Genomic DNA, 24,156 nt, shown 5'->3' with positions numbered 1-24,156 from the left:
ATCAGTTCAAGTTGTCTTTAATTTTATTTTGTACCCTCTTGCACTGTGGCTCGTATAATGAATTCTACACAAACATAGCACCGATTTTAGTCAATTCCTTTAAATGTTTGTGCTGCTGGGTCCTTAGCGAAGTCCATGTTTTGTAATCCCGACTTTCTTTTTAATTTTACCCTTAAAGCTCACATCAGCAGTCATCGAGCAAAGCGGCGATTCCTAATGGTCCGAATAAAATTTTAAAAATGTCGCTTTCGACCACGCCGGACTCAAAAATACAGTAATTTAAAATCTTGTACATATATCGTATAGTTAAACCGATTGAATGTAGTTTATGAAGCTTATTGTGAAAACAAAAAGTTCATCCCCTTTGGATGAATTGAATTTTAAAAAAGTAGACACTTCGACGTGTTTAATACGCGCGCGGTTTCACCAGCGTTCATAATTCATGCCAAAGTGTGGGAACTCCGCAACGTTAATATGCTGCGCACTGCAAGATCAAATTGAATAATTCATCGTGATGACATATAATACCGAATTCCACCAACTTTTCGTTTCTTCTGCTGCGTCACAGAGAGCTCGGTGGATCGTAAATAACAATTGAGTATTTGGAAGTGTTTTGGGGTTTGTTTGAGTATTTGAAAGTTTGCTGTGTTTGTCGGGAGGATAAAATGATGGCGGAGAGATTTACACGATTTTAAAGAAATTTAAAATTTATGTAAAAATGTTGTTTTGTACGAGGTTATTTTTTGATTATATCTTTGGCAGGCTCGTTTATTCCTGTGGGAATATTGCTCTATAACATGTTAGTTATAGAATAGTTTGGGGCTAGTTATAGAATAGATTTTGTCAACAAATCATGTGTTAGTTTCTATTTCCGATTATCTAATATCGTGTAAAATCTGTATTTCTGGTTCGCAGAGAAAATATGATTTAATTGGTCTTTATTGTTTAACGCGTATCACAAAACAAAACCTTCAACATTTATGTCAGAGCCTTTTAAAAAATGTTTATTTTAGTTTCGTTTCTGCGCCCTTTGCAAATATGCAGTAACATGTAATGTTTCAATGACAATTTCAAAATCGTGTGTCTATCAGGGCACTGACAAGAAACAATATCAGGAGGTACGCGTATGTTGCAGATATGAGATGCATCACAATAGAGGAGCTGTAGCATTTCTCGCTTATCTGCTTACTGGTGTCATCATCTGGCGTCACGATCACATGATAGTGAAGGTGGCTGGTGAAGCTCTGGACGAGTATGACGTTTACGATGGAGAAATGACGTGGGATGACGTCAATGAAAGATACGTTCGTGAAGTTGAAGGTTGCGATGAAGGTGGGAATGTTTTTAAAACTAGTTTGAACGCATTTTGATCCAAGCACACTTGGTGCATACACTGTCTGCTAAAAGCATTAAATTAGCGCAGTGTCATTTTAAAAGTAACTGGAACGTATGGCAACGACCAACATGATAATAACGGAGTTTTAAATCTTCACTTTCAAGTATGAAAATGTATCCTTATACGGTATTTGTTTCTTGTAGTGTTACCGCCCCCTAGCGTGCAGTCGGAGCAAGTTTTAGCGACCTCCGCGCTAGTGAAATGGAGCAAGGTTCCAGACGCGGACCGGTAAGTTGTTTGATGCAGCCCTGGGCCGGATAAGCAGTCCAACTTAATTTTTAAGTGTCATTTTCTTTTCCAAGAGCCCTATGGTTACTTTACACAATAGATGAAAGTCTACAAAAAAAGGTTGAATCAAAAAAGCAAAGGAAACGGATCTCTGATGTATATTATTGATAATGGCCGACTATCTGTTATTTGTGGCTTGACATAATTTGCATGACACATGTCATCTCACCTTCTTGTCAATGAGATCCCTAATTCCCTGAAGTAAACATTTTAATATCTGAGAACAGAAAAGAGCCTTTATTTTACACGAAAAAATTATACACACGTTAACAATCAAGACACGAAAGTCACCAATACAACAAGGGTTATTGAGTGAGGCAACCTTGCAAACAAAATAAAAACACAAGAAAAATTTGTCATTAACATTTCCGCATTGTTATTGGCAACACACAGAATTGAGTTTTTCAATTTTGTATGCTACTGTTTGATGCATCCCTTTTCTCATGATACAATTTAAAACAAGGCGAAATACAAAGACAAACATCACATTTTTCACATTTGTACATCGATCGCTTGCGTGCTATAGTGCGATCAGAACAGAAAACACATTCACGATTTGTTTTAGATTTTATAACAAGATGCAGGTCACTTTTTGATAGAGCAACTGTAGGGCTCGGTTTGGATCCTATTAAACTACCAATCACACTTTCTGTAAAACTTTTCAGAGAAAGTCTTGCCTTTGCAGGAACCACTGACTGGTGGATAATGTGTGCGTTGACAACACACACACCCATGATGGCATCAAAGATCCTTCTGTACCATTTTCTGGATCGGTGTGGAAACATATATGTTTTTACTTTCAGATCCAGAAGTTTAACGCCACCCATGAATTTTTTGTAGCAATCCACACAATATGGTTTCTTTACAGTTCTGAAGCCAGTTGCACTTTCCTTCGAACAAATTACCTTGTCTACACAGCCACTGTTGTGCACTGTACTAAGAGTTGTAAATCTCTTTGTGTTATGCCACGAGCACGCCAGAAGTTTACCTGACCTCATGTACACTGGGTCATCCCCCTTTTTTAATGTTAAATTTGTGGATTTCAGCTGGTCTGGCATGTGTTTTGCACTGCTCGAAACTGTGCCACATGATCCGGTGGAATTATTTGCCAAATCCATGAAGAGTGCTGGAGAAGAATAAAAACTATCCATGTAAACAATATGGTTCTTGTTTAGAAGCGGTGCCATCATATCCTTTACTATGTGGTGGTGTTTTGGTAGATTTTTCTCATTCAGAATCTCAGATTTACCAGTGTATAGTTTCCAAAACATGCAATAACCAGTTGTTGCATCTGACAGGACAAAAACTTTGTAACCCTCCTTTGGGTTATATTGCTTCAGTGTGCTTTTGCCCTTGTAAGCAATAGTCATCTCGTCAAGGGACACATCTCTTCCTGGATTGAAATGCTTGCTAAACTGAGGGACAATTAAGTCCAACATTTGTCTTATTTTGAAGAGTAGATCATAGCCAGGCTCACCTTTTTCTTTTCTCAGGGCATTGTCAACAAAATGAAGGCAAGTTTTGATATTTTCATAACGGTTTCTTGACATGTATTTGGCAAATTCAGTAGTTGCAGTAATAGAAGTTGTTTCCCAGTAATCTTGATAAGATGGCTTACGGCAAAGCGACATAGCAAAAGTCAAACCAATGAAAATCTTCATTTCTTTAAGGGTTACAGGTTTCCATTTTTGAATCCTTGACATGGGTTTTAGATTTCCGGAAATGGACAATTCAGATAATTTGTCCACAGCATACCTGTTGGTTTCAGTTACCATAAGGTCCCAGAACTCTGGGGTCCAAAACAGTTCCATGAAGTTTATTGGCGATGCTTTGGTCATATTATCACCTTTATAACCAACCGGCTGGGAAAAATCATTCAACCAAGCAGTTTCTGCAGGATGATCTACAATTTGTTCAGAATCCCAAGAATATTCGGTAGGAGTAGGAAGTGATTTTCCTGCAGCTAGTTTTCTCGGTGACCTTCTTCGAGGCAAAACTCTAGGATATTTTGAAGAAGGCCCTGGTGCACTAGTTACTGGTTTCATGTACTCATAATCATTGTCGTCATCTTCTTCATCACTTTGCTCCCATTCATCATCTGTTGAATCAAATTCTTCCCCTGATTGAGGATCAAGTTCTGACGCGTTTCTGATAGAAAATATAGAATCTGCATCACTATCATCTGTCATTATATCTCCCCACACATCATTAGTGTCATAAAATTTGTTTTCCATCCTGGAAATGATAACTGGGCGGACAAAAACTTGATACGTAAGATTCGTTGCCGCTGCTGAGAAAATAACAAATGTAGCTGCTCCGCGCGCGTTATCGTGTTTTTCCCGCCACGCGTGCTATCGCTTCTTGATCTCGCTTGTTTTGTTTTTTTAATTACGTTCACAACGCTTCATGCAAAAACCAAACTAATTACCACTCGAAGGAAACGTTGAGTTATAGTTATAGCGATTTAAAAAAATTCGCATTTGCCACAATTCTAAACGGCGTGCTGTACCACAAGATAATAAAAAAGCAGGTCTGCTCATCAGAAAATAATAAAATTTAATTTTCAGGGAAAGTAAATATGAATTTTAAACTTAGACCTATAGCTAAAGGTAAGTTTCACTGAAATAAATTCTCTTTTAAATTAAACGTGTTTTACGCGAACGAAAGTTGTCTGAATTGAAAAGGAAAGAAAGATTGGCTACCACTAATTCTCTATAAGTTCTGGGCCTATGTATTTTGCCTGTCTATCATGTCAAGTTTTGGGCCTACATAGACCTACAAAAAAATAATGCGGTAATGATTTACTTCAGAAGGACACTTTGCTGATGTTTTTTTCTTTCCAAATGTTTTGCTGCAACTTTTTTTAATATTTTGTATTGTGTAAATGTTTGTTAATGTGCATAACCTCTTGTGTGATAAAACGCTGAAAATTAAGCAGTATAAACGCGTTCACAGGAACTGTGACTGCAACTGATCTATATATCAAATGATCTAGATATGTATCCGACGTCATATTTCTCATATATTATGTTGTGTTTTTGTGGCATCAACCGTACGGTATAAAGTTCTCTATTCAAAAAACAACAGCACATTTTAATACATGTTTAGTTATGAGGTGGCGGTAAAGAGTCCCAAGTCCGACTGCGCCCGGGGAGAAGGAAGCACAAACGAAACCCAAGCGCCCTTGCGTGACCTTGACAGTGATACTGCTTACGTCATTGAGGTCACAGCTCATAATGTAAATAGCTGCAGCACACCACAAGAAATTACATTTTCCACTGGTAAGGTTTTAAACTAAGTTCAAATACATATTCCGTTCTGTATTTACGCAGCATTGACCATCTGCTTTTTGTTAACAATGCATTTCATATTTGGGAAGCAGAATACGTTGTTGTAGTGTTTTTTATTATGAAAGTAAGAAATTAACTTGAACCTGTTAAGTTAAATTCGGAAAGCCCCGTGGTTTCGCAAACCGTTGGAAATCTCGGATTCAGAAATCCACACAATATACAACTTGATTATTTGAAAAAAAAAGGTTATTCGTTGCTTTGCAGGGATCGGATCTTGGAAATGCGCAGGCAGCAGCAATGGTGAGAAAAGTTCGCCGATCAATTTTTAATGTGCTTGGCTGTTCCAACACCCTTTCCTACCTCCCTGTGCGGAATTCGATCCAAATTGATTATTATCTCCTCACTTATAAATTCTTCTGCCTATAACATTTAATATCGCCTGTCAAAATTTCGCTGGAAAACTTTTTATCCAGTTGAAAAAGTTAATTATTGTCCTGCAAGTACCAAATGACACACAGAACAATAGGAATTTGGAGCAACAATGTAGATTTTTCCCAAAAAAGTAAACAATGCCCAATATTTTATTCGTTTTTTTTGTACGAGAGCAAGATTTTCTTATTAGAGACACTAAGCGGACACATGTATTCTTACTGTGCGAACATTTAATTAACCGAACAAACTCCTAACTTTATTGTTTACTATAGTACCCGGCCCAGTGACGAACATTAATATTCCTCTGCAAAACGTCACATCCTCCGGAGCATTGGTCAGTTGGAATCCATCTCCTAAAGGAATGAAATATAAGGTAAACTGTAAATAAATAAATACAATAATCAGCTTTTCTGTGCATTTTTGCGCGAACGAATACAAGAGAAATGAACAGTATATACAGAAGGTGCAATGGCAAGGCTTAGATAAATCCCAAGATATCATCGAGCGAGTAACAAAAAATAATGTGCGCTGATTTTAGTGTTTGGGAACGGATAATTGTGAACAAAACGTCAACGTAAATTTGAAACCAAAGCCTTCTTTTTTGCTTCTATTGTATATTTCTTCTATTACAACCAAAAAAGGTTTAAATACACAGAACACCAATGCTGCCATTTTGTTTATTTGAATTATTTGTATAGGTATGATTTGTGTTCCGCCCGTCAACAACTACGTTTATTTAAATGATCCTGCAGGTTACATTGGATCCTACTCATGAGATGTTCTATGGGTTAGGCGAAACCAAGACAGAATCGACGGTAATAGGTGGTTTGGACCCTGGGACTTCGTACTCTGTAACAGTGGCGGGAATGAACGGCGCAGACATTGGGGAATCTGCCTCGAAGTCGTTCATCACACGTAAGATCTTGTTTTTTTTATGTTTTTAGTCTGTATATATTATTAATAAACTTTATGAGACTAAATGACGTAAACGCTAAAAGATTTTTTACGAAATGGGGTTGTATGCGCCCCATTTTTAACACGGGAATAGCGTGAATATGCAGTCATGAGCCGCACCGCCTATGAATCCCCATTTTTCCAAAACGGACAAAAAATAAACAATTAATTACAAAATTACTGAAAGTGACGATGCCGTTATGATGAAATTAATATTTCTGTGATATTTTAAAATAAAAGATTGCAATGACGCTGATCGTCCATCACTCTTTGTGAGTTATTTTGGGTACTCGACAAGATAAGACAGATCAGTCGTTACCACCTAGCAAGAAAAGTCTGACGCCTGTTGTCTAATTTCTTTTACTTGAAAGATGTTGATGTGAAAGTATGGACTGTATTAACTTAGGTCTGGAGGAACCTGGAAATTTCCTGGTGAGCAACGTCAGCAAATCTTTCCTGAAGGTCAGCTGGGAAAAACCGCAGCTATCGAATTACTTCGTCGCAATCCTAAGCACCTACTCCGAAACCGACGAGAGTTTTGTACGTATGGATTATCTGCCTCTTTTTGTGGTTGTGGTTGTTCATGTTTTCCTATATTATTTGAAGTTTTATTTGGCTTTGGATTGCTAACTGTTACTATAGTGTACGTGTTTCAGACGTACGACTTTACTTCCATAGTTGGTACAATATAGGCCTACATTATTTTCACTTTCCAAGAGCATTGCTAGAAAGACGTCTCATGCATTACGTTTTCTTGCAGCTTGTTAAGAAAACCAACACAACCAAATCCTTCGTTTATTTTCTTGGTTTGAATTCCGCCCAGAAATATCGGATTCAACTTGTTGCCCACAATTTTCTGGCATCCAGCCCCATGCTACAGAGAATCTTATTCACAAGTAACAACTTATTTCATTCCGCACTTATACAAATTGTGTAGTGTGTTAATAATAATTTTAAAAATTACATCCTATTTGCAAATGCGAAAATATATTTAGATTTTATGTAAAAAATACATTTGCAATTGAGTAAAACTGAAAATTAAAAAATTCAGTTTTATTTGGAATTTGACTTCAGTCTTTTACAAAAGAGTGCCAATCAGAGAAAGAATTTAACACTTATAGACTGATACGGCACGTTTATTAAGCTAAATATTGTTATCTGTCATTGCAAAAGTACAAAATTGTTTCTGCGAATTTTGTAGAGTTTATGCTCTCTTTCAAGCATTTAATGTCAATATTTGCGGTATTAACGGATCATGCATATTTCCAACCAAGTACGTTTCACAGAACTTCCCAAAACTACGAATATCTCGATCAGTGACGTCACCGACCACAGTGTTTTTGCCCAGTGGCTTCCGGTGGAGGGCGCCCTCACCTACTGCGTGATACTGAAAAATTACCACGACGGAGAAGTTGTCAAGGTTAGACCGACCAGTCAGTGATAAGAGTTACCAAAATTCCAGCAAGCTAAAAACATATGCTTAGAAATTTTCAAACAAATTTGTCAAATTATTCTGACGAGGCTCCTATTTATAGTCAATAAACAAGGATTCTACATGTTAAATATAACTGTATGTGCTTCTTGTTTTTTCGACAAATTTCACATGCAACGCGAAATGGCTTTGACAATAATGCTTAAGGTTATATAATAGAGTATTAAGCCAAAGCATATCAAGGCCCAATAAACTGCATATCAAACAAACGGTAAAGGTAAATGCAAAGAAGTTTTAAATGTTGGTCTGATACAGTATTACAAGAATGGAAAGAAGATGTACATGGTACGTTAACGCACAGGGCATGTCCCTACTGTCGCTTACAAAAGTATTTCGCACAGCCAAATACTCCCGCGTGTTCCGCGTGTATGTTACTACTAACATGCAACTGTTATAGCCAAGACTTTGAGGTGCATGTCCAACTAACAACTTTCGAAAACTTATCCGAATTCCGTTGAGTTCTGTCGAGAGGTTTCGAAAAGGAAAATGTCGTTTTTAAACTTGGTAATAAGCAGTTAAACTACTGCGCTGTGGTATTCTGTCGAATAATAATTACTTTTGTGATTCGTAAGATCCGAATACTAGGTATTCGGTTCGGATATCGGATAGTTTGTGATAATTTCAATTTCGCAACTTTTCCTAATTCTACACTTTCGTTCAGAAAGAGACAATCAATATTTAATTGATTGAAAGACGTAAAATACAGTATTGCCATATTAGGTTTTACTTCGTCATCAGTGGGTGACAATTTGTATTTTTGTATATTTCTAACATGTGTCACAAATCCAAATTTGGACGTTGGTGTCCCAAATTTGAAAGTGTTTGATACCTTTCTATACGGAATTTAGTGAGAATTTTTCAAAATTAATTCGAACATTCGCAAATTTTTGCGCTCTTTTATTACAAAATAACGACATGGATTTATTTTGTATTGTGGCGTAGACAACCCAATGACGAATGTACTGTGGTCGTTTATACGTTACAGTAATTACAGTAAATTTATGTTGGTATGTTTGTTTAGCAAAAGTCACTTGGAGTTGGAGATATTATGACTATTTCATAAACCACTATTTCATACACAAATGTAAATTCTACGTACGGTATCTTCTTTTCACAACTGGTTCTTCCGGGCATATTGTCAATGCAAAAAGCTCTTCTGACAACAATATATGCATATATTGTTGCCAGAAAAGATTTTATGTATTGATTGCTTTTGTTGTTGTGCAGGATTTCGTATGCACGGCCTTTGATTTACATCAGGTTGCACTGGCACACAGCATAGATGGAGATTTAAAATATTTTAAGATTTGTTATTGTTAATGTTTTCCAGAAATACACGGTCACCGGAACAAGTCATAAGTTGGACGATCTAAACGCCGCTTCCAAGTACGAACTGGAAGTGATCGCGCAGAACGAACAAACCGACAGCCTCCCCGCCGTGCAGATTGTCTTCACAAGTTCGTAGTATTGAAAAATCACTTCGAAATACGTGAAATGGTTTTATAATAACATGCGAATTCACACGTTTCACATGAAAAAAAAAACCTTCTTACATTTGTTTTAAAATAAACAAACAGAAACATTAAACACAAAAGATATTTTTTGGTTGCCAATTTTAGTTCTGTTTTAAAATGTTTGGATAAGACTTATATTTAATTTTTTATATCAGTGGCGAGACACGTATTCCCTTTGTACTGAATACACCTTAGTTTTTATTCAAAGAACACCAAGGGTTGGGTAGGGGATTCCCCGATAGGAAGGCCAGTAATGATTTATTAACAACAAATCTTACCGCTCAGGACTGGAACAGATCGAACATCTAAACGTGGACAAGGAGTACGTGCAAGACACCTCTCTCGTTGTTCGCTGGGAGCGAAAGAACGGGGCCGAATGGTACGAAGTGGTCGTCGAACCGAACACTCCGGGCATTCTTGGTGCAGGGGATATTGAGAAACGGGAATACACCAAGATTGAAAATCTCATACCGGGAACTTCGTACACGATTACTGTGACGGCCCAGAATCATCCGGTTTTCGATACGGACAGTCTGCCCTCCAGTGTCCAGCAGTTCACAAGTAAGAACACTTAGTTAAGACGATTTTCTGTTGGTTAGCGTGGTGTTTTGGTCAGATGGATCCATAAATTTTCGGTTGCTGTGCTAAACTCATTGTGGGGTTTCAATTACGGTTTGGGTTGCTGGACGAGTATATAGTCATGCATGCGCCGGGTTAAGCATAATCTTCAGATAACACTTTGTCAGTTACTACAGCGTATGTTTCATTATTATAATATATTCCAGGATTGGGTATCAATCGATGGACTTAACTCACATAAGGTTGTATAACCACCTTGCCTATCAGGTCGCATGCAATCAAGTTAAAGGGCGAAGGTCGTCTATAAAAATATTTAAGATCCATTACAAATTCCTTTACTTTTTGCTGGACTCATTACATTGCATTTTTTGTCACAGGACTGTCGAAGCCAATGAATCTTAGCGCCCCCTATAAAGGAACTGGCCACAACAGCATAGAAGTCACGTGGTCGCCAGTGAAACACGCAAAATCTTACCTCCTTCTTGTGTACGACTGCAGTGGAGTGGATCGGACTGTGGGACCTGGTATAACTCTGTTGCTACATCACTTTTCCACTTAACTTCCTTAAAATGAGAAAGTATCGAAGCCTTGAAATTGTAATTTTCTCAAGTTATTTGTGTTCTTTTTTTGCAAATCACAGTTTCAGTGCAAGAGAATAAAGCTCCAATCGCCACCCCCGAAAAATACGCATCGTTTGCAAAATGGTGGCGGTACAAGTATACCAAAGTGGAGAGCTTGAAGCTGCAATGCGAAAAGGCGTACAAAAGCGTCGAACAAGCGGTCAAAGAAGGTGAATTACGTGAAACCCATTCGCATTTTCCGACCCCAAATTCTTCTACTGTGCATTCCGAATATTCTACTTCCTATGCAACTGATTCAAGCACTAAGCGAAATCTCATCCCCAAAAAACACATTTTCTCACCGCCGTTTCCAGTTAAGTAAATTCCTTTTTTTCTGCAGGAGAAAGAATGAAACCGAGTAGGGTGGTGGGCCAGGGACGGACTACCAGCCCTCATGCCACCCTCACTAACTTAAGACCGGGTACAAGGTACGAGATCCTCGTGGTTTCGGGAACTAACGAAACTCAAAGCAACCCAAGCGTGATTCTGAAGTACACGAGTAAGTCTGACATTTTGGTTTTACCTAATTTTGAAACTATTACCTAATTTTAACCAAATCATAAAAACTTTTCCATCAATTATTGTCCCCATAAGAAAGTAACTTAAATGACCCCCTTTTGCGAAGAACTCGTACAACCTGGTGAGTACGCCATCGAAAGGATTGAATCGTCTTCCGTTTACTTGAAGTGGAATGCGGTGTCCGGAGCGGAGTATTACAGAGTTGACATCCTGTACACCCCTATCGTGGAAGGCGTATCTAAACTTAAGAGAGGTATTTTATTGTCTTATTAGGTCAAATGTAAACAATCCACAGTGAACAGTAAGCTGTTGGCAGTGCACATTGTTTCGAGAGTCTTATCAGTGCCGCTGGTAACCAAGTATGGTCTTCGCCAACTGGCAGGTTTTTCCGCTTTATGGTACTTTACATTAAACGTGGATCCCGCACACTGGGTACGAATCACCGAAGACCGGATCAGTCACCACTGCACTGATTTTTTTATATTGTTTTACGTATCCCCGACTTTAGTTAACGCTTGTTGATCGAAATCATTTAGGAAATAAGTTTGTGGAATTTTTAGCTTCGATCAAACCGGAGTTCGTGAAAACGATGAACGTGACAAAAACATCGGTCCTTGCGAGACCTCTGCTTCCCACGACCAACTACACTTTTAAACTTACAGGTAACAGAATGAACGACAAAAATGTAACAAAACTAATGATTTTGTCAAAATACATGTATGTTGAAAAACAAAGCAATTTGTTGTTTGTAAATGCTTGCCGGAAAAGATAGCAACAACAATTACTTACTTTTATTTTATTTTTTTAAAAATATATATGATTTATTAAGACATCCCTTGCACTAAACGTCAAACGAACAACACTTTTTCGTCAAATGAAGAGAAGTAACTTGTAATGACTCCTGCTGTTTTGTCCTGCAGCGTGCGACACCCACACGGAAAGTTTCCCGCAGTACGCAACCACATTCACGAGGCTCACCGCCCCCCAAACTCTAAACGCCGAGAATTTGACAACCAGTACTTTACTCTTGCAGTGGAATCCAGTTGACCATGCCGCTTACTACAATATCACATACGTTGCCAGGAAGGGAAGATCCAAACGTACGTTCATCGTAGCAGGGGCTGATCCCGAAATTTGTTATATAAGAGGAGGTGTCGGTTGCTATATCATTTGTGACGAAACAGTAGCAATTTAGGGTGGTGGCGATAGAGGAAATAACGCTGTTTGGATTTTATAAAAGTCCGTTTCTAGCCTTTTTCGCACGCTGTCCCTTCCTGGATTCGTCCCTGCACCGTAGATAATTTTTGTTCAGGAATTCTACGCTTTTGTTTTTGTGCAGTTTATTAAAATGTTCTAATTCAGTAAAGGCCAGAGGCTTACGCGTATATATTTCACGTGTTTATTGCTTTGCAGTTATTTTCAGCGTCTAATTTATCTAATAAAATATTTATGTTAATTGCGCTGATGCCCCATTATATATTAATGTCGTCTGCCTGTCGTTGGCCTTTTGTTATAACCACAAGACGCATGTAAACGCATGTCTTAAGGCGAACGACGCAGTGCACCATTCGAGCAACAACGAAATTGTCCACTTTTGTGAAAGTTTTCGTTTTTCAAACAAACGTTTTCTGAATTCCAGGACAGAATCCCCATTACCTGAATGTGACGAAGGCGAGAATCTACCTGGATCATCTTTCGCCGAACACACTTTACGAAATTTCCATCACTGCCCAAAACAAATACACGCGTAGTTTGCCTTCACCTTTCAACACCTACACAGGCAAAATATCTCACATTTTTACTAATTTAAATGCTAGGAATCTGTTATACACATTATGATATACAATAATGTCACAATGCTAAATCAGTCCACAAAATTATGTTTTTTGTGGAAGTGTGTTAGAGTTAACTTTGCCGTCAATTATTTTCATCCTGAAAGAAGTACATTTGCCTTCTTCATTAAACACCTACACACACAAGATAACTTACTTTCTTCGATTATTCAAATCACGCGTTTTGACGCAAACGTTTCGTTTCAAACAAATTAAGACCGACAACAATAATAAATAATTACCATGTTGCTGTTGCTGCCAGGCAAGGTGGAATCTACGATAACTGATCAACTATATTGTTAAATAACTAAAAAAAAACTTCTGGTAAATTAACGTAGGTTATATTCAACCACGACCCTTTGGTCTGCCATGCGGCGAGGTTCAAAGCAAATAATTATGTTTTTGTTGCAGAACTTCCTGTTCCAGCAAACTTTACCGTGGTTGACGTCACAGATTCGACAATTCATCTCACGTGGTCTGACGTAGAAGGACGGCAATCTTTCAAGTATGACCCAGCAGCTTGCTATCAATTCGAAAACTTCCCTTTTTCTTGCTCTTGCGTAAAGTGTTACAGATAATTTCCTGTAGATCACTTAGGTCGAGGTTAACTGGGTATTGGATAAATTCATCCTATAGTGCTTCTCAGCCGGTGTGCCAGTAGACCGCGGGACGAGACTGCTGACTTTGTCACCAATTTAATTAATATTATGAACACTATTAACGGATTTACTCATAATTCTGAAAATAAAAAGACTGGCCCATAGCTCCAGGAATATATGGGGCTGACCTGATGACATCACAGATTGTTGATAAGGCTCGCGTGGATGGTGACGTCATGTATCATATAATCCTGGAGCCAGACCAGCCGCGTCATTTTCAAGTTAGATGACGGCATAAGTTCTAGCCGAAACGTTTTGAATATATAAAACATGTTAATGTTTTCAACAATATGGGCCAATCGCTTTATTCTCAGAAGTAATGAATATTGCCTTTGGAGTTCCTGGGTGTATATTCTTTTCCATTCAAACACAATAAATTGAATGATTTTAGGTTGGCTAAGGTGATATACCCGAGAATTCCCGAAACATTACGAGAAAGATCGGACAAACCATCCAAGGTGTTTGAGTTCCTCACAGCCAACACTCCGTACCGAATTCTGATGAAAGCTTGGAACCCGAACACGGAAAGTAAAGTTTCGGAGATTATCCAATACACAAGTAAGTCTATAAGCTGAAGTTTAATTTCGATTTCCGTGTTCATGTAGTCAGATTTATCCATCCCAATCCCTCTTAACCTTTTCCCGTTACGATTCCCACTGAAGAAGTTTGCTGTATTACAAACTGCTTTTAATATTTTTGTTTTTTTGTTTTATAATATTCTGGTTAGATTAAAAAAAAATATATTAAATATTTCGTATTGCGAATTTATATAATAAAACACTGTTTGAACCCTGTTCCAAATTGTTACGTAACCAGTTTTCCTGAGATAAAACCTTGCACAAAATTACCTCATGATAACTTTACCAATTTTTTTCCAGAGCTACCTCGTCCGCAGCAAGTCGTGGTTCGGGAGGTGAGCAACAGCAGGTTGAGGATTCGGTGGCAAGCTGTGGAGAACGCAGATTTGTACAGGTTAGAACAAATAAGCTATCTAAATGTTTAGGTGTTGTACCTCACATTATTAAGTGTTTAGGTGTTGTACCTCACATTATAAAGGTCGATAATTATAAGCAATGTTGTGTGACAGTGATATGAAGCTTTTTCAAACCTCCAACGCTTGAACATGGGTAAAGTACACAAACCGATAGTGGTAAAAACAGCATTTGGGTGTTGTTCCTTACGTCGCAAACATACGTGGATGTCGCTTGTTACTGAAACAAAATGCTTTTTATTGGCACTCCATTTATCCTTATATCTAACAGGCGACCCAATTTGTGTTACAGCCTCATAGTATACCCCCTTTTCAACGAGTCTCAGCCAACAGCTTCCGATTCTTTGGATCAAACAACGTTTACTGACGTCATCCAGCTCGGGAGCTCGGGGACCACGAACAGAGCCAGGTGGGACGGACGAATGAACATAAAATTTGTTATTTTTTGCCTTTGTTGATGGAACGTGTTTTAGATATCTTAATTTTGATTATAGATTTATGCAATAGCAACAGAGCCAATAATGGTATCAGTGAAGTGCATTATAAGAAATATGCCAGGAATTTTATGCTATTTGTATTGTTAAATTTTTACATGAGGGCAAACGTCGTTTTACATTAGGACGTGGAAAGAATTAAAACCGCTCTGTTTTAAATGCTTGTGTCCCACCCATTTCACAAACCATTGAAATTAAAATTTTATTTCACAAACTTGGTGTTTCGCAATTGTCACCAAATTCAATCGAAACTATAACATCTTTTGAAAAAGCATTTCTAAACACAAATGTCCGTGCAATTTTTACAGGAGAAGCAAACGAACAAGGAGGACAGCCCATGGAGAGCCGGGTGGAGGGGACATCAGCTTCATAACCTTCATCAGCCTGAAGCGCAACGGTCGCAGGTACGAAGTGGTGGAATCCAACCGTTCGTACGCAGATCTTCAGAACACTTACTACATCAACGTGACCGCTTCTGAGGTGGTTTTTAACCATTTGGAGCCATCGGTCAAATACAAGGTCTTCTTAAGGGCGATTAACAGGAACACGGACAGTCTTCCCGTCGTTTTGCAAACGTTTACCGGTAAGTGCTAATCTGTGATTCAGAATGAAGAATATTCGACAAATGGTCAGTGGTAAAATTGTTCATCTCCGAAGTGTATTTAACAAAACTGAACGATAGGATTCGAGTTTTTTTATTTTTCTTTGATAAAAAAGTCAATGCCCGTTGCTTGGAATTGCCTGTACAATCAGTTACCCTTTTGCTCTGATGATTGTAACGCGGAACAGTGTTCGAAATGTTTGCAATGCAAACTATAGCAATTTATTAGCAAAATGTTAAAAAAATATTTTTATTAAAGTATTTTGGTTTTGAACAAGTATATACGTAACTGAAATATTTTCTGTGGCCAAAATAAATAATATTTCAAACCTATTCAGTCTAACTTGCCTAATATCCATAGTCAAAAAATAGGTTTTACTTTTTATAATTTTACCTTTTACGTGTGGCAGAACTGGAGAAACCGCGGTCGGTCGAGGTTAAAGATGTGACGAACGATACGATGTTGATACGTTGGCTTGCCGTGGAGAAGGCGAATTACTACCAAGTTCGGATAAGACCCGAAGCCAAGTTCTGGTCCAATGTTCCAGAACCTTCTGGCATCGGAAACACATCCAGCACTGAGGTAGGGAACGAAAAAACAAGAATTTAAACCACCAGTAAACTCACTGTCACGTATTGTAAATACCAAGCATGTACAAGTGCTTCAAAGAAATGTATTTTTGAACATCAATTCCCAAGGTAAAAATTATGCGTTTTAATACGACTAAGATTGCGCTAAATTTCTCTTCTGTATTAGCTGATCGAATTAAATCACTTTGATGGTTAATATTTCAGTTTGGTCAACATACTATTTAGTTTTTAATTTAAATACAGGTTACAGTAAAGGGACTTCACCCAAACACCAACTACACGATCACTGTGATGGCGGGAAACGACCACGTGGTCAGCAAGAAGACCGCTATTTGGAAAATAACTAGTGAGTCCTCTCCCTTGCACTGTGCAATGTGCGAAAATTAACTCTTACATGTAGAGCAACCCCAATTGATAATTGCATTGATGATAAATATTATTACATTGCAAAAGACGTCAATAAATAACTGTTATTTGCCCAGAGTTGTCGCCGACTGAGAATCTGCGAGTTGTGCGGTCAAGCGTGAAGCACGACCGATTTCACCTGAAATGGAATACTGTGACGTTTGCTAGCAAATATGTCATCATTATCACGTCAGTATTGTTCCCAGGCGTGCTTGAGGATGTTATTTGTCCCATGTTAGCTGGAAACAATAAACTGCCCCGTTTTTTTCGTCGATTGGTGTACCTAGATTTCTAAAGCTTAAATAATTTTTTCTTGCATGGAAAAACATGTTTTTTAACATCAGTGGAGAAATTGGTGCGCATACGAACCTCGGTAAACTATTTATTTGTATTATCTTGTAATGGGACGGTTGTGCATCTTTGCGGTACATCTGAAAAAAGTCCCGTGGACAACAACTTTATTTGTACAGTGGTTATACCCCAGCTTATAATAACGAGGGTTAGCGTTAGGAATTGAAGAACAGATTTCACTGCTTTTAGAATGCACAGTAAACTCTTGACGTTTTACAAATTTGGGAACATAATTCACGATTTTAGAAATCTTCAAATCAAACAGTAAAGCTCATGCTAACTACAATCATTGTAGTTGCAATGAAACCGTCCGAAAACTCAATTTCTTAGCAGTTACATGTGCTTTACTGTTTGTTTTAAAGTTTTACAAATCATCAACGCTTTTTGCAGACCACCGACAAGAGACCACAAGAGTATATTCGAGTTTAGCAGTGCGGCTACCGAGGCGACTGTTACGAGACTAAGGGACGGCACTTTGTACCACGTGATCGTGAGTGGTCAGAACGCTCGCACTGAAGGGGTGGAGAGATCCATCATGCAATACACCAGTGAGTGTGAAATTTAGTGACGTAATATTGTATTCTTTATTCTGCATAACTTTATTCACAAATTCCTGGGTATTAAACGTAATTGTGTACAGGAATCCTTGGCAACAAGACTTTATCCATACTGAAATCAAATTTGAAGATACAAACACCCTCCCAAACACTGGTGGTTAAACAAAAAATTCCTTGTGCGAATCGCCAATGTACTTATGCTCACCGCCGTTTAGTAGATCGTCCCATTTTCACTGATGCCATTTTACATTGTGTGCAGAACTTCTTACTCCGGATGACGTAATCATCGTGAAAGACTCCGTGACATCGTCCAGCTTCGAACTACGCTGGCTCCCTGTTCCGAGCGCCGACGAGTACTCGGTCGTCATTGGCAACCGAACTGACGCCTTCTTCCGAGTCACGAGGGTTAAAACGTGGGTTTAAAGGAATGAGTGTTTTTCCTTTTTTCTTTGAATTCCGAAATTTTTTCGATAAAATGTTGATATGACAATAATTTTTAGAAATTGAGCGAATAAAATTAAAAATATTAGTGGAGTAAATTGATTTCAATCAAGCATGTTTTCGGTATTGCCAGTTTTAACCAATTTCGCCTTCTTGTAAAATCCTAAGAAACAATTGGAAAATACGGGTGAAACCATGTCGTCCTTATTTCTAGAAACTGATAACCTGAAGCGTGCAGTCATTATTCACCAAAAAGCACATGTATTTTTTCTATTACAGACCAGCTGCCCTTATCGATGGGCTGAGCTCCGGAGAACTTTACAACGCGACCATAACGGCTCAAAACCTTACGCTTAAAACTTACAGCGAGTCAGTGACAGTAAAAAGTTACACAAGTGAGTATTGTCTGTTGCCAATCTTATGTATTAATTGTTTGCCGCAAGATGTCGCCCCATTCTCAAGACTATAAAACGGTATCGGTGGGCAATACATCTTACTGATGATGTGAGTTAAAACACAACTTCAGCCATCCGGAATGGGACGAACATAATGTTTTTGGGCAGACTAGATTTCATTATTTTACTAAAAACAAGCAATACTAATAACGTACAGTAATATATAATTTTGTTTTTCTTAAAGAAGTTTTGAGTTTTATTGATTTGAGTTTTTTGATCAGAGCTACAAACACCAACAAATTTTTCCATTCCCGATTTGAGCATAACGGATCGTTCAATGCTGATCACGTGGGATCCCGTACCCTTGGCGCATGAATATCTGGTTAAAGTTGGTATTGAAACGCGCGAAGACGATCACATTCTGTAAGTCGGGTCCTTTCTTTTCACACGCTAAGTCTAAACTATTGTTGTTGTTGTAACTTAGAATTTTACTTGTTCGTTGTAGAGTCGTTCTACACTTGCAAAAGCAAAACTTCCGGGTTCCGTTCACTTCCGTGTCCGTGAGAAACCTGCATCCCGCCTCTTTCTACAAAGTCGAAATGAAGGCAATCAACCGGAACACAGAGAGCTTCACCGTATCGCTCAAGCGCTTTACAAGTAAGTCTTCAAATTTCCTCAAATTCAGTTCATGGTATCAAGTAAAACTCCGCCTGCAGTATCTACCAGAAGTCTCCGTATCAATTTAACACTGCTACAAATTTTTGAATGTTAAAACCAACATTTCTGGACCATATTTATGTTTGTGTGTAAATTTACACGTAAGCAAATTGTAAAAACCCCAAATGAAGGTTTTCAGGCTTGGCAGCCACTTTATGTGGCTGATCCAGCTGGGCTGCATTGCCTGGGCTGCCAAGCCTGAAAACCTCATGATCGCGATACGTTAGCTGTGATCGCCAAGCAAGGACCTGCGCAGTGGGGTGATCCTGCCTGTCATGCCATTGCATGTAATATTACTGCGGAACCCCAAATGAATGTAGATGTTATTTGCAGAACTCCCTTCACCACGAAATGTGACGTTGGTGACTCAACCTTACATGGATACGGAGGCGGAGATTGAATGGAAGGTTGTTCAGCACGCCGAGTATTACCGGGTGCAGGTATAGAAACATCCTATGATATTGAAATTACGACGCAATTTAAAGGCTGAGAACCTTCTTCTCTGCGAAACCAATCTACAAATTTAGTAAATCTACAAAAATTCAAAATCGGAAAATTATTGGTTTTACTGTACTTGGTGGAAACGAAATGCATTTTTCAGTGACTACGTATCAATACGCCCTGTGACGTATGGTTTATTTTGTGTGTTACTAAAACAGATGTCTAAGCAATAAATCATCATTGAATTACAAAACTAAAAAAACACTTAAAACATTCCTTCAAAAAAATGATAACTTATACGTCAAAACACATACTCCTTTGTTTGGGAAGATTTATGAGGTCCGCATCCTAAACGAGACGCAAATAACAAATGGAGATCAAGGAGCAGAGTACGGGATGGCAGATGGAGGAGAGGAGGAAGATTACGATGATGGAAAGGTTTTTCCCACGCTCAACTTAACATTGGTGGTATGTTCGTACGCAATTCAAAGCTTTATAGATGAATCCCTTGAGTTATCTTGGGCAGCAGTCACCTTTTAGAGGGCGACGGATCTCAAGTTTATATTGTATATATATATATAAGAATGTATTTCTCGTTAAGTTGTCACCACTGGTTTTTGCGCATGAACTTTTGAGACAATCGTGCTGCTGGTCTGGTGGCCTAAAAGTATCCAGTCACAACATAGAACAGTGTTTCCCAAAGGGTGGCACGCGACGGTATCCCAGGTGGTACGCGAGCACCTTTTCGTAATTTGCTGATATAGTTCGAGTTTGAAAAATCGTAAGTGAGCTCAAAATGTTTGTTACTTCATCCCCTAGATTACTTTGTAACACTCAACCAGGTGGTACGCGTCGAAATTGTTTTACCTCCTAGTGGTACGCAACCACAAATCACTGACCTAGAAAGTCGGATCAGTGACGCTGCGTTGGTTACTTCCAATCCGAATCAGTCTCCCATACATTTATTCACATGCTCTACACTGGCAATCATACTTTTAGTATTCGTTACAAACCTGCGTTTTTCAGGAAACGAAACACGTAGACCAGATAAGCGACGATTTGGCAGAAGCAAAGCCCTACAACTTAGTGAAGGGATTGAAGCCGGTAACGACTTATCAAGCCATGGTCCAGGCAATCAACAAAGACACCTACAGCAGTCAATCAAAGTTGGACTTTATAACCAAAAGTAGGTACCTTTCGTAGCGGGAAATATGCAAAGAGCAATTGCAATGCCTAAAAAAATATTATATTTAAAACTAACGTAACAACCATACTTGGTGTGTCCTTCTGAGAACTTACTTTTATACTAAATACCTAAATATTTTTACCACACCGGGATACAAACCTTGGTTTTCCTGGCCAATAAGAGTTTAGAGTTACGATGTTGCCGAATTCCTTTTTTGTTGTTTCTTAAATACAAAGGAACAAGGATTCGCGATAAGAAAAACAAGTTTACCACAAGCCGAAAGTTATAATTAACACTCGCTCATTCCAGCTCCTTGCTCGGGCGACTTCTACCTTTTTCCGAACACCCACCTCGCCAACTCCATCCCGAGAAAATCTGTCACCACGGAAACAGTGGGAGAGTGTTTACAGATCTGCTGTGAGGAACGATCCTTTCAATGTCTCTCGGTCTCCGTCCACCACAATACATCCGCTTGCCTCCTGTACGAAGAAGATCGGAACACTGCTCCTCCTCTTACTATAAGCAGGGTGAGATCGAGCGATATTTCAACGGAGAATGATGACGAGCGAATGATTTTTACTGCGTCATTTTAGTTGGTCTGACGTCATTTCTTGCGGTAGATGAATAAGTGAATGTTGAGGACAAATGCAAAATATGATCCGGTTAAGAAACGGTTTAAAATTAAAAAAAGAGTGACGGTACAAAAAGGAGGTGAATTTTGGGAAATTACACAAATTTTATGAGGGATGAAAAATGTTTGGGCTAGCTGTTGATTGTACAGACATGCAGACAAAAGCTTTGCTTCGCTTGAACGTTCAACCCAATGTACACTTGCCCATGCAAGTCCAAAAATAAGTTACCCTGCCAAAATCTAACATATTTTCTTCTGCTGTGCTCAGACGTACGATCACTACGAGCGCAAGTTCTGGCAGGAGGTTTCCGGCTTTCAGATTCGTTCCATTACTCACAACAACGTGGCGGTCATGAACGAAACTGTCGAACTCACACTTACAGTAAGACGCCGTCCAAAAAACTGGGATTTACTTATTTTGTGTACCTACCTGAACACGTTGTAATTTAATTTCTTTAATTTGTCGTGTCAGCCTCTGATCTATGACTATATGCTTGCTTGTGCACTGCTTTTATAAGAGACTGACTATTTGACTCTATCAACCACGGTCTCAATAGAGACTGGGGCTTTATGAGTCATTATACGCACCAAGATGCCACGGGCACTCAGTGACCAACAATGATCACCTCTTCGTGCGTTTTTCTTTTTTTTCTTTCTTGTTTTTAGCGCTGTTTCCGCATTTTATTTGACACGTTATTTGCTGCACCTGAAGAAGCGAGATCAATCTCGCGAAAGCTCGTGCTATGAAAATGGTTTCATAGTCAGTCTCTTATAAAAGCAGTGCACAAGCAAGCATATAGACGTTGTAATTTGAACGTCGAAATAGTTTGAACCAATTCAAACCAGCTTAAACACTGAGAAGGTAGTGATACTTTCCCGTGGTCGCAAGTGCCGTATTTAAGCATAAAACTCGAGCGTTGTTTATTCAAATCTTTCTCAGATGTAAGCCGTTTATCTTTATATACTTCACCATATCTCATCCTTTACATTTTCCAGTTTGTGTATTTGGGTGGCGGTGGATGCGTACACTGGGATTTCGGTGATGGTGGGGTAGCTTATCATTCCATATTAGGAAGCAACTGTTCCCACTTCTGTCGTGATAGCGATGACGTCAATTGTACTGTGATTGATACCAACCCGAACAGCAACTCGAACCAGATCAAAGTGAGGTGAGTGTGACAGGTCGTATACTTAATAAACAGCACCTGGACAGTTGGATAGTACGTGTATTAATGAAGTAATAAGCCTCTAATAGATGTCAGCAGATTTATAAGAAAAACGTTTTGGCTTAATTATATGCTTTAAAAGCATCAAAAGTTATTTAAATAGAGATCAACGCCCAACCAAGGCCAGATTCTGGTATTAATTCTAGTATACAAGTCTTACCAGTTTGATCGTGCATTGATTTAAATTAACATAACTTAAACTAAAAAAATGCCCCATTAATTAGACAAAAATTTCCTCAAAAAATAAGGATCAACTGAATAAATGAACTTTTAGAATGGATCCCTTCGATTCAATCGCCGACAAGTCCTAATCCACTTTACAAACTCTGATTAATCCACATGTTTTCAGGCACGATTACGACATGGAAACTGTGTTCGAAGTTATCGTAAACGTCTCCGACTCTGATACGTACGAGATATCGTCGGTGAATGTTGCAATCAATGAGCGGGGATGTATTTATCCGGCTATCACTATAGAGGAGGAGGGCAAGGTATTTTACGATTTGGATGTTTATCGTAATGTTTTTTTCTGGCACGTGCCTATCCTCAGATGATTTCTTTCAAAAAAAAATTAGTTATGTCAAAATAGAAAAATACGAACAACAATGACATACAGACAGCAAGGTTCCCAACTAATCTATGATGTCTAAAAAGTACCGCAAATCGGGAGAATTCTGTGCCAGTTTAAAAGCTAGTTCGTGCTGTACTGCAGGTCCATGATCATTATGACTCTTTTTCTTCTAAACCATAATCATATTCTTGTTTCTACTTTGAAGCAACAAAACACAAAAATAATCCACTCTGAGTATACGTTTTTCTTGCAATATTTACAGAACATCAACGACCCGAAGCGAATGTTCCGATCTCACAAACTTCTCATGTCGGCAACTCCCACAATCATTTGTAACAACTTTCCTGGCGTCCAGTTTCTATGGGGAGCAATCAGTTTTGCCGGTGAAACAATTTTATGTCCAAGCCTTGTTCATATCAGTATTTTTGCATTGCGTCATTGGCGGAAACATGCCCACAAATTGTGTGGCATTGTCACGGTTTCAATACTTGCTGCACGTAGATCATTTAAAATATTTTGCCAAAATCGGTATATGTATGTACTTTTAATTTCCGAAAAGGTAAGAAACCTTAAACTTGCGATGCCAAGGTCTACCTGTCGAAACGTTTCCATGCCTCCTTTTGCATTTGTTAATATTTTAGACGTTTTAGAGGGCTAACCAACGTTTGCTTCACTAGAGGACAAACGGACCGCAATCAACAGCTTTCCGCTCCAAGCTCTGGGATCTGAAATCATGGTTCCAGCTCTAACATTTCCACTTGGATTGTACCGGGTATCGGTCGCTATCACAGTGCTGGACGAACAACATGATCTCACTGCCGTGGATGCAATCTATCTGCTTGTAGAAGCATCGCCATTAGTGGCACAGATAAAGTACGTCATTTGCTGACGATTCTTCGAGATTCGTTTGTAGTGAAATGCATCCAAACAGAGTTATTAGATTAAAATCTTAAGAAGAACAGTCATGTGGAAAAAACTTACCG

At 38.7% G+C, this 24,156-nt stretch overlaps 1 protein-coding gene across 1 annotated transcript in view; it reads left to right on the top strand.

Moving 5' to 3' along the window:
- Positions 1 to 1,234: 1,234 nt before the first annotated feature.
- Positions 1,235 to 24,156, top strand: part of LOC145910763 (uncharacterized) — a 44,171-nt gene continuing 21,249 nt past the window's right edge. The window contains exons 1-41 of the mRNA XM_082997967.1: positions 1,235 to 1,332; positions 1,540 to 1,624; positions 4,793 to 4,965; positions 5,239 to 5,274; positions 5,679 to 5,779; positions 6,159 to 6,321; positions 6,767 to 6,900; positions 7,121 to 7,256; positions 7,647 to 7,780; positions 8,108 to 8,137; positions 9,183 to 9,309; positions 9,652 to 9,927; positions 10,323 to 10,469; positions 10,586 to 10,735; positions 10,906 to 11,064; positions 11,191 to 11,337; positions 11,645 to 11,746; positions 12,005 to 12,184; positions 12,724 to 12,864; positions 13,328 to 13,421; positions 13,967 to 14,133; positions 14,454 to 14,547; positions 14,859 to 14,975; positions 15,369 to 15,643; positions 16,072 to 16,244; positions 16,496 to 16,598; positions 16,735 to 16,846; positions 17,399 to 17,556; positions 17,825 to 17,978; positions 18,286 to 18,401; positions 18,683 to 18,824; positions 18,907 to 19,058; positions 19,452 to 19,558; positions 19,890 to 20,027; positions 20,586 to 20,745; positions 21,055 to 21,272; positions 21,645 to 21,758; positions 22,373 to 22,545; positions 22,952 to 23,093; positions 23,436 to 23,556; positions 23,851 to 24,046. Coding sequence (XP_082854093.1) covers positions 1,275 to 1,332; positions 1,540 to 1,624; positions 4,793 to 4,965; positions 5,239 to 5,274; positions 5,679 to 5,779; positions 6,159 to 6,321; positions 6,767 to 6,900; positions 7,121 to 7,256; positions 7,647 to 7,780; positions 8,108 to 8,137; positions 9,183 to 9,309; positions 9,652 to 9,927; positions 10,323 to 10,469; positions 10,586 to 10,735; positions 10,906 to 11,064; positions 11,191 to 11,337; positions 11,645 to 11,746; positions 12,005 to 12,184; positions 12,724 to 12,864; positions 13,328 to 13,421; positions 13,967 to 14,133; positions 14,454 to 14,547; positions 14,859 to 14,975; positions 15,369 to 15,643; positions 16,072 to 16,244; positions 16,496 to 16,598; positions 16,735 to 16,846; positions 17,399 to 17,556; positions 17,825 to 17,978; positions 18,286 to 18,401; positions 18,683 to 18,824; positions 18,907 to 19,058; positions 19,452 to 19,558; positions 19,890 to 20,027; positions 20,586 to 20,745; positions 21,055 to 21,272; positions 21,645 to 21,758; positions 22,373 to 22,545; positions 22,952 to 23,093; positions 23,436 to 23,556; positions 23,851 to 24,046 — 5,705 coding nt within the window. The 5' untranslated portion in view covers positions 1,235 to 1,274. The remainder of the gene's footprint in view (positions 1,333 to 1,539; positions 1,625 to 4,792; positions 4,966 to 5,238; positions 5,275 to 5,678; positions 5,780 to 6,158; positions 6,322 to 6,766; positions 6,901 to 7,120; positions 7,257 to 7,646; positions 7,781 to 8,107; positions 8,138 to 9,182; positions 9,310 to 9,651; positions 9,928 to 10,322; positions 10,470 to 10,585; positions 10,736 to 10,905; positions 11,065 to 11,190; positions 11,338 to 11,644; positions 11,747 to 12,004; positions 12,185 to 12,723; positions 12,865 to 13,327; positions 13,422 to 13,966; positions 14,134 to 14,453; positions 14,548 to 14,858; positions 14,976 to 15,368; positions 15,644 to 16,071; positions 16,245 to 16,495; positions 16,599 to 16,734; positions 16,847 to 17,398; positions 17,557 to 17,824; positions 17,979 to 18,285; positions 18,402 to 18,682; positions 18,825 to 18,906; positions 19,059 to 19,451; positions 19,559 to 19,889; positions 20,028 to 20,585; positions 20,746 to 21,054; positions 21,273 to 21,644; positions 21,759 to 22,372; positions 22,546 to 22,951; positions 23,094 to 23,435; positions 23,557 to 23,850; positions 24,047 to 24,156) is intronic.

The sequence above is a fragment of the Ascidia mentula genome, chromosome 8 (genome assembly GCF_947561715.1).
Source record: "Ascidia mentula chromosome 8, kaAscMent1.1, whole genome shotgun sequence".
Classification (NCBI taxonomy): domain Eukaryota; kingdom Metazoa; phylum Chordata; class Ascidiacea; order Phlebobranchia; family Ascidiidae; genus Ascidia; species Ascidia mentula.
This window is presented reverse-complemented; position numbering and strand designations above follow the sequence as displayed.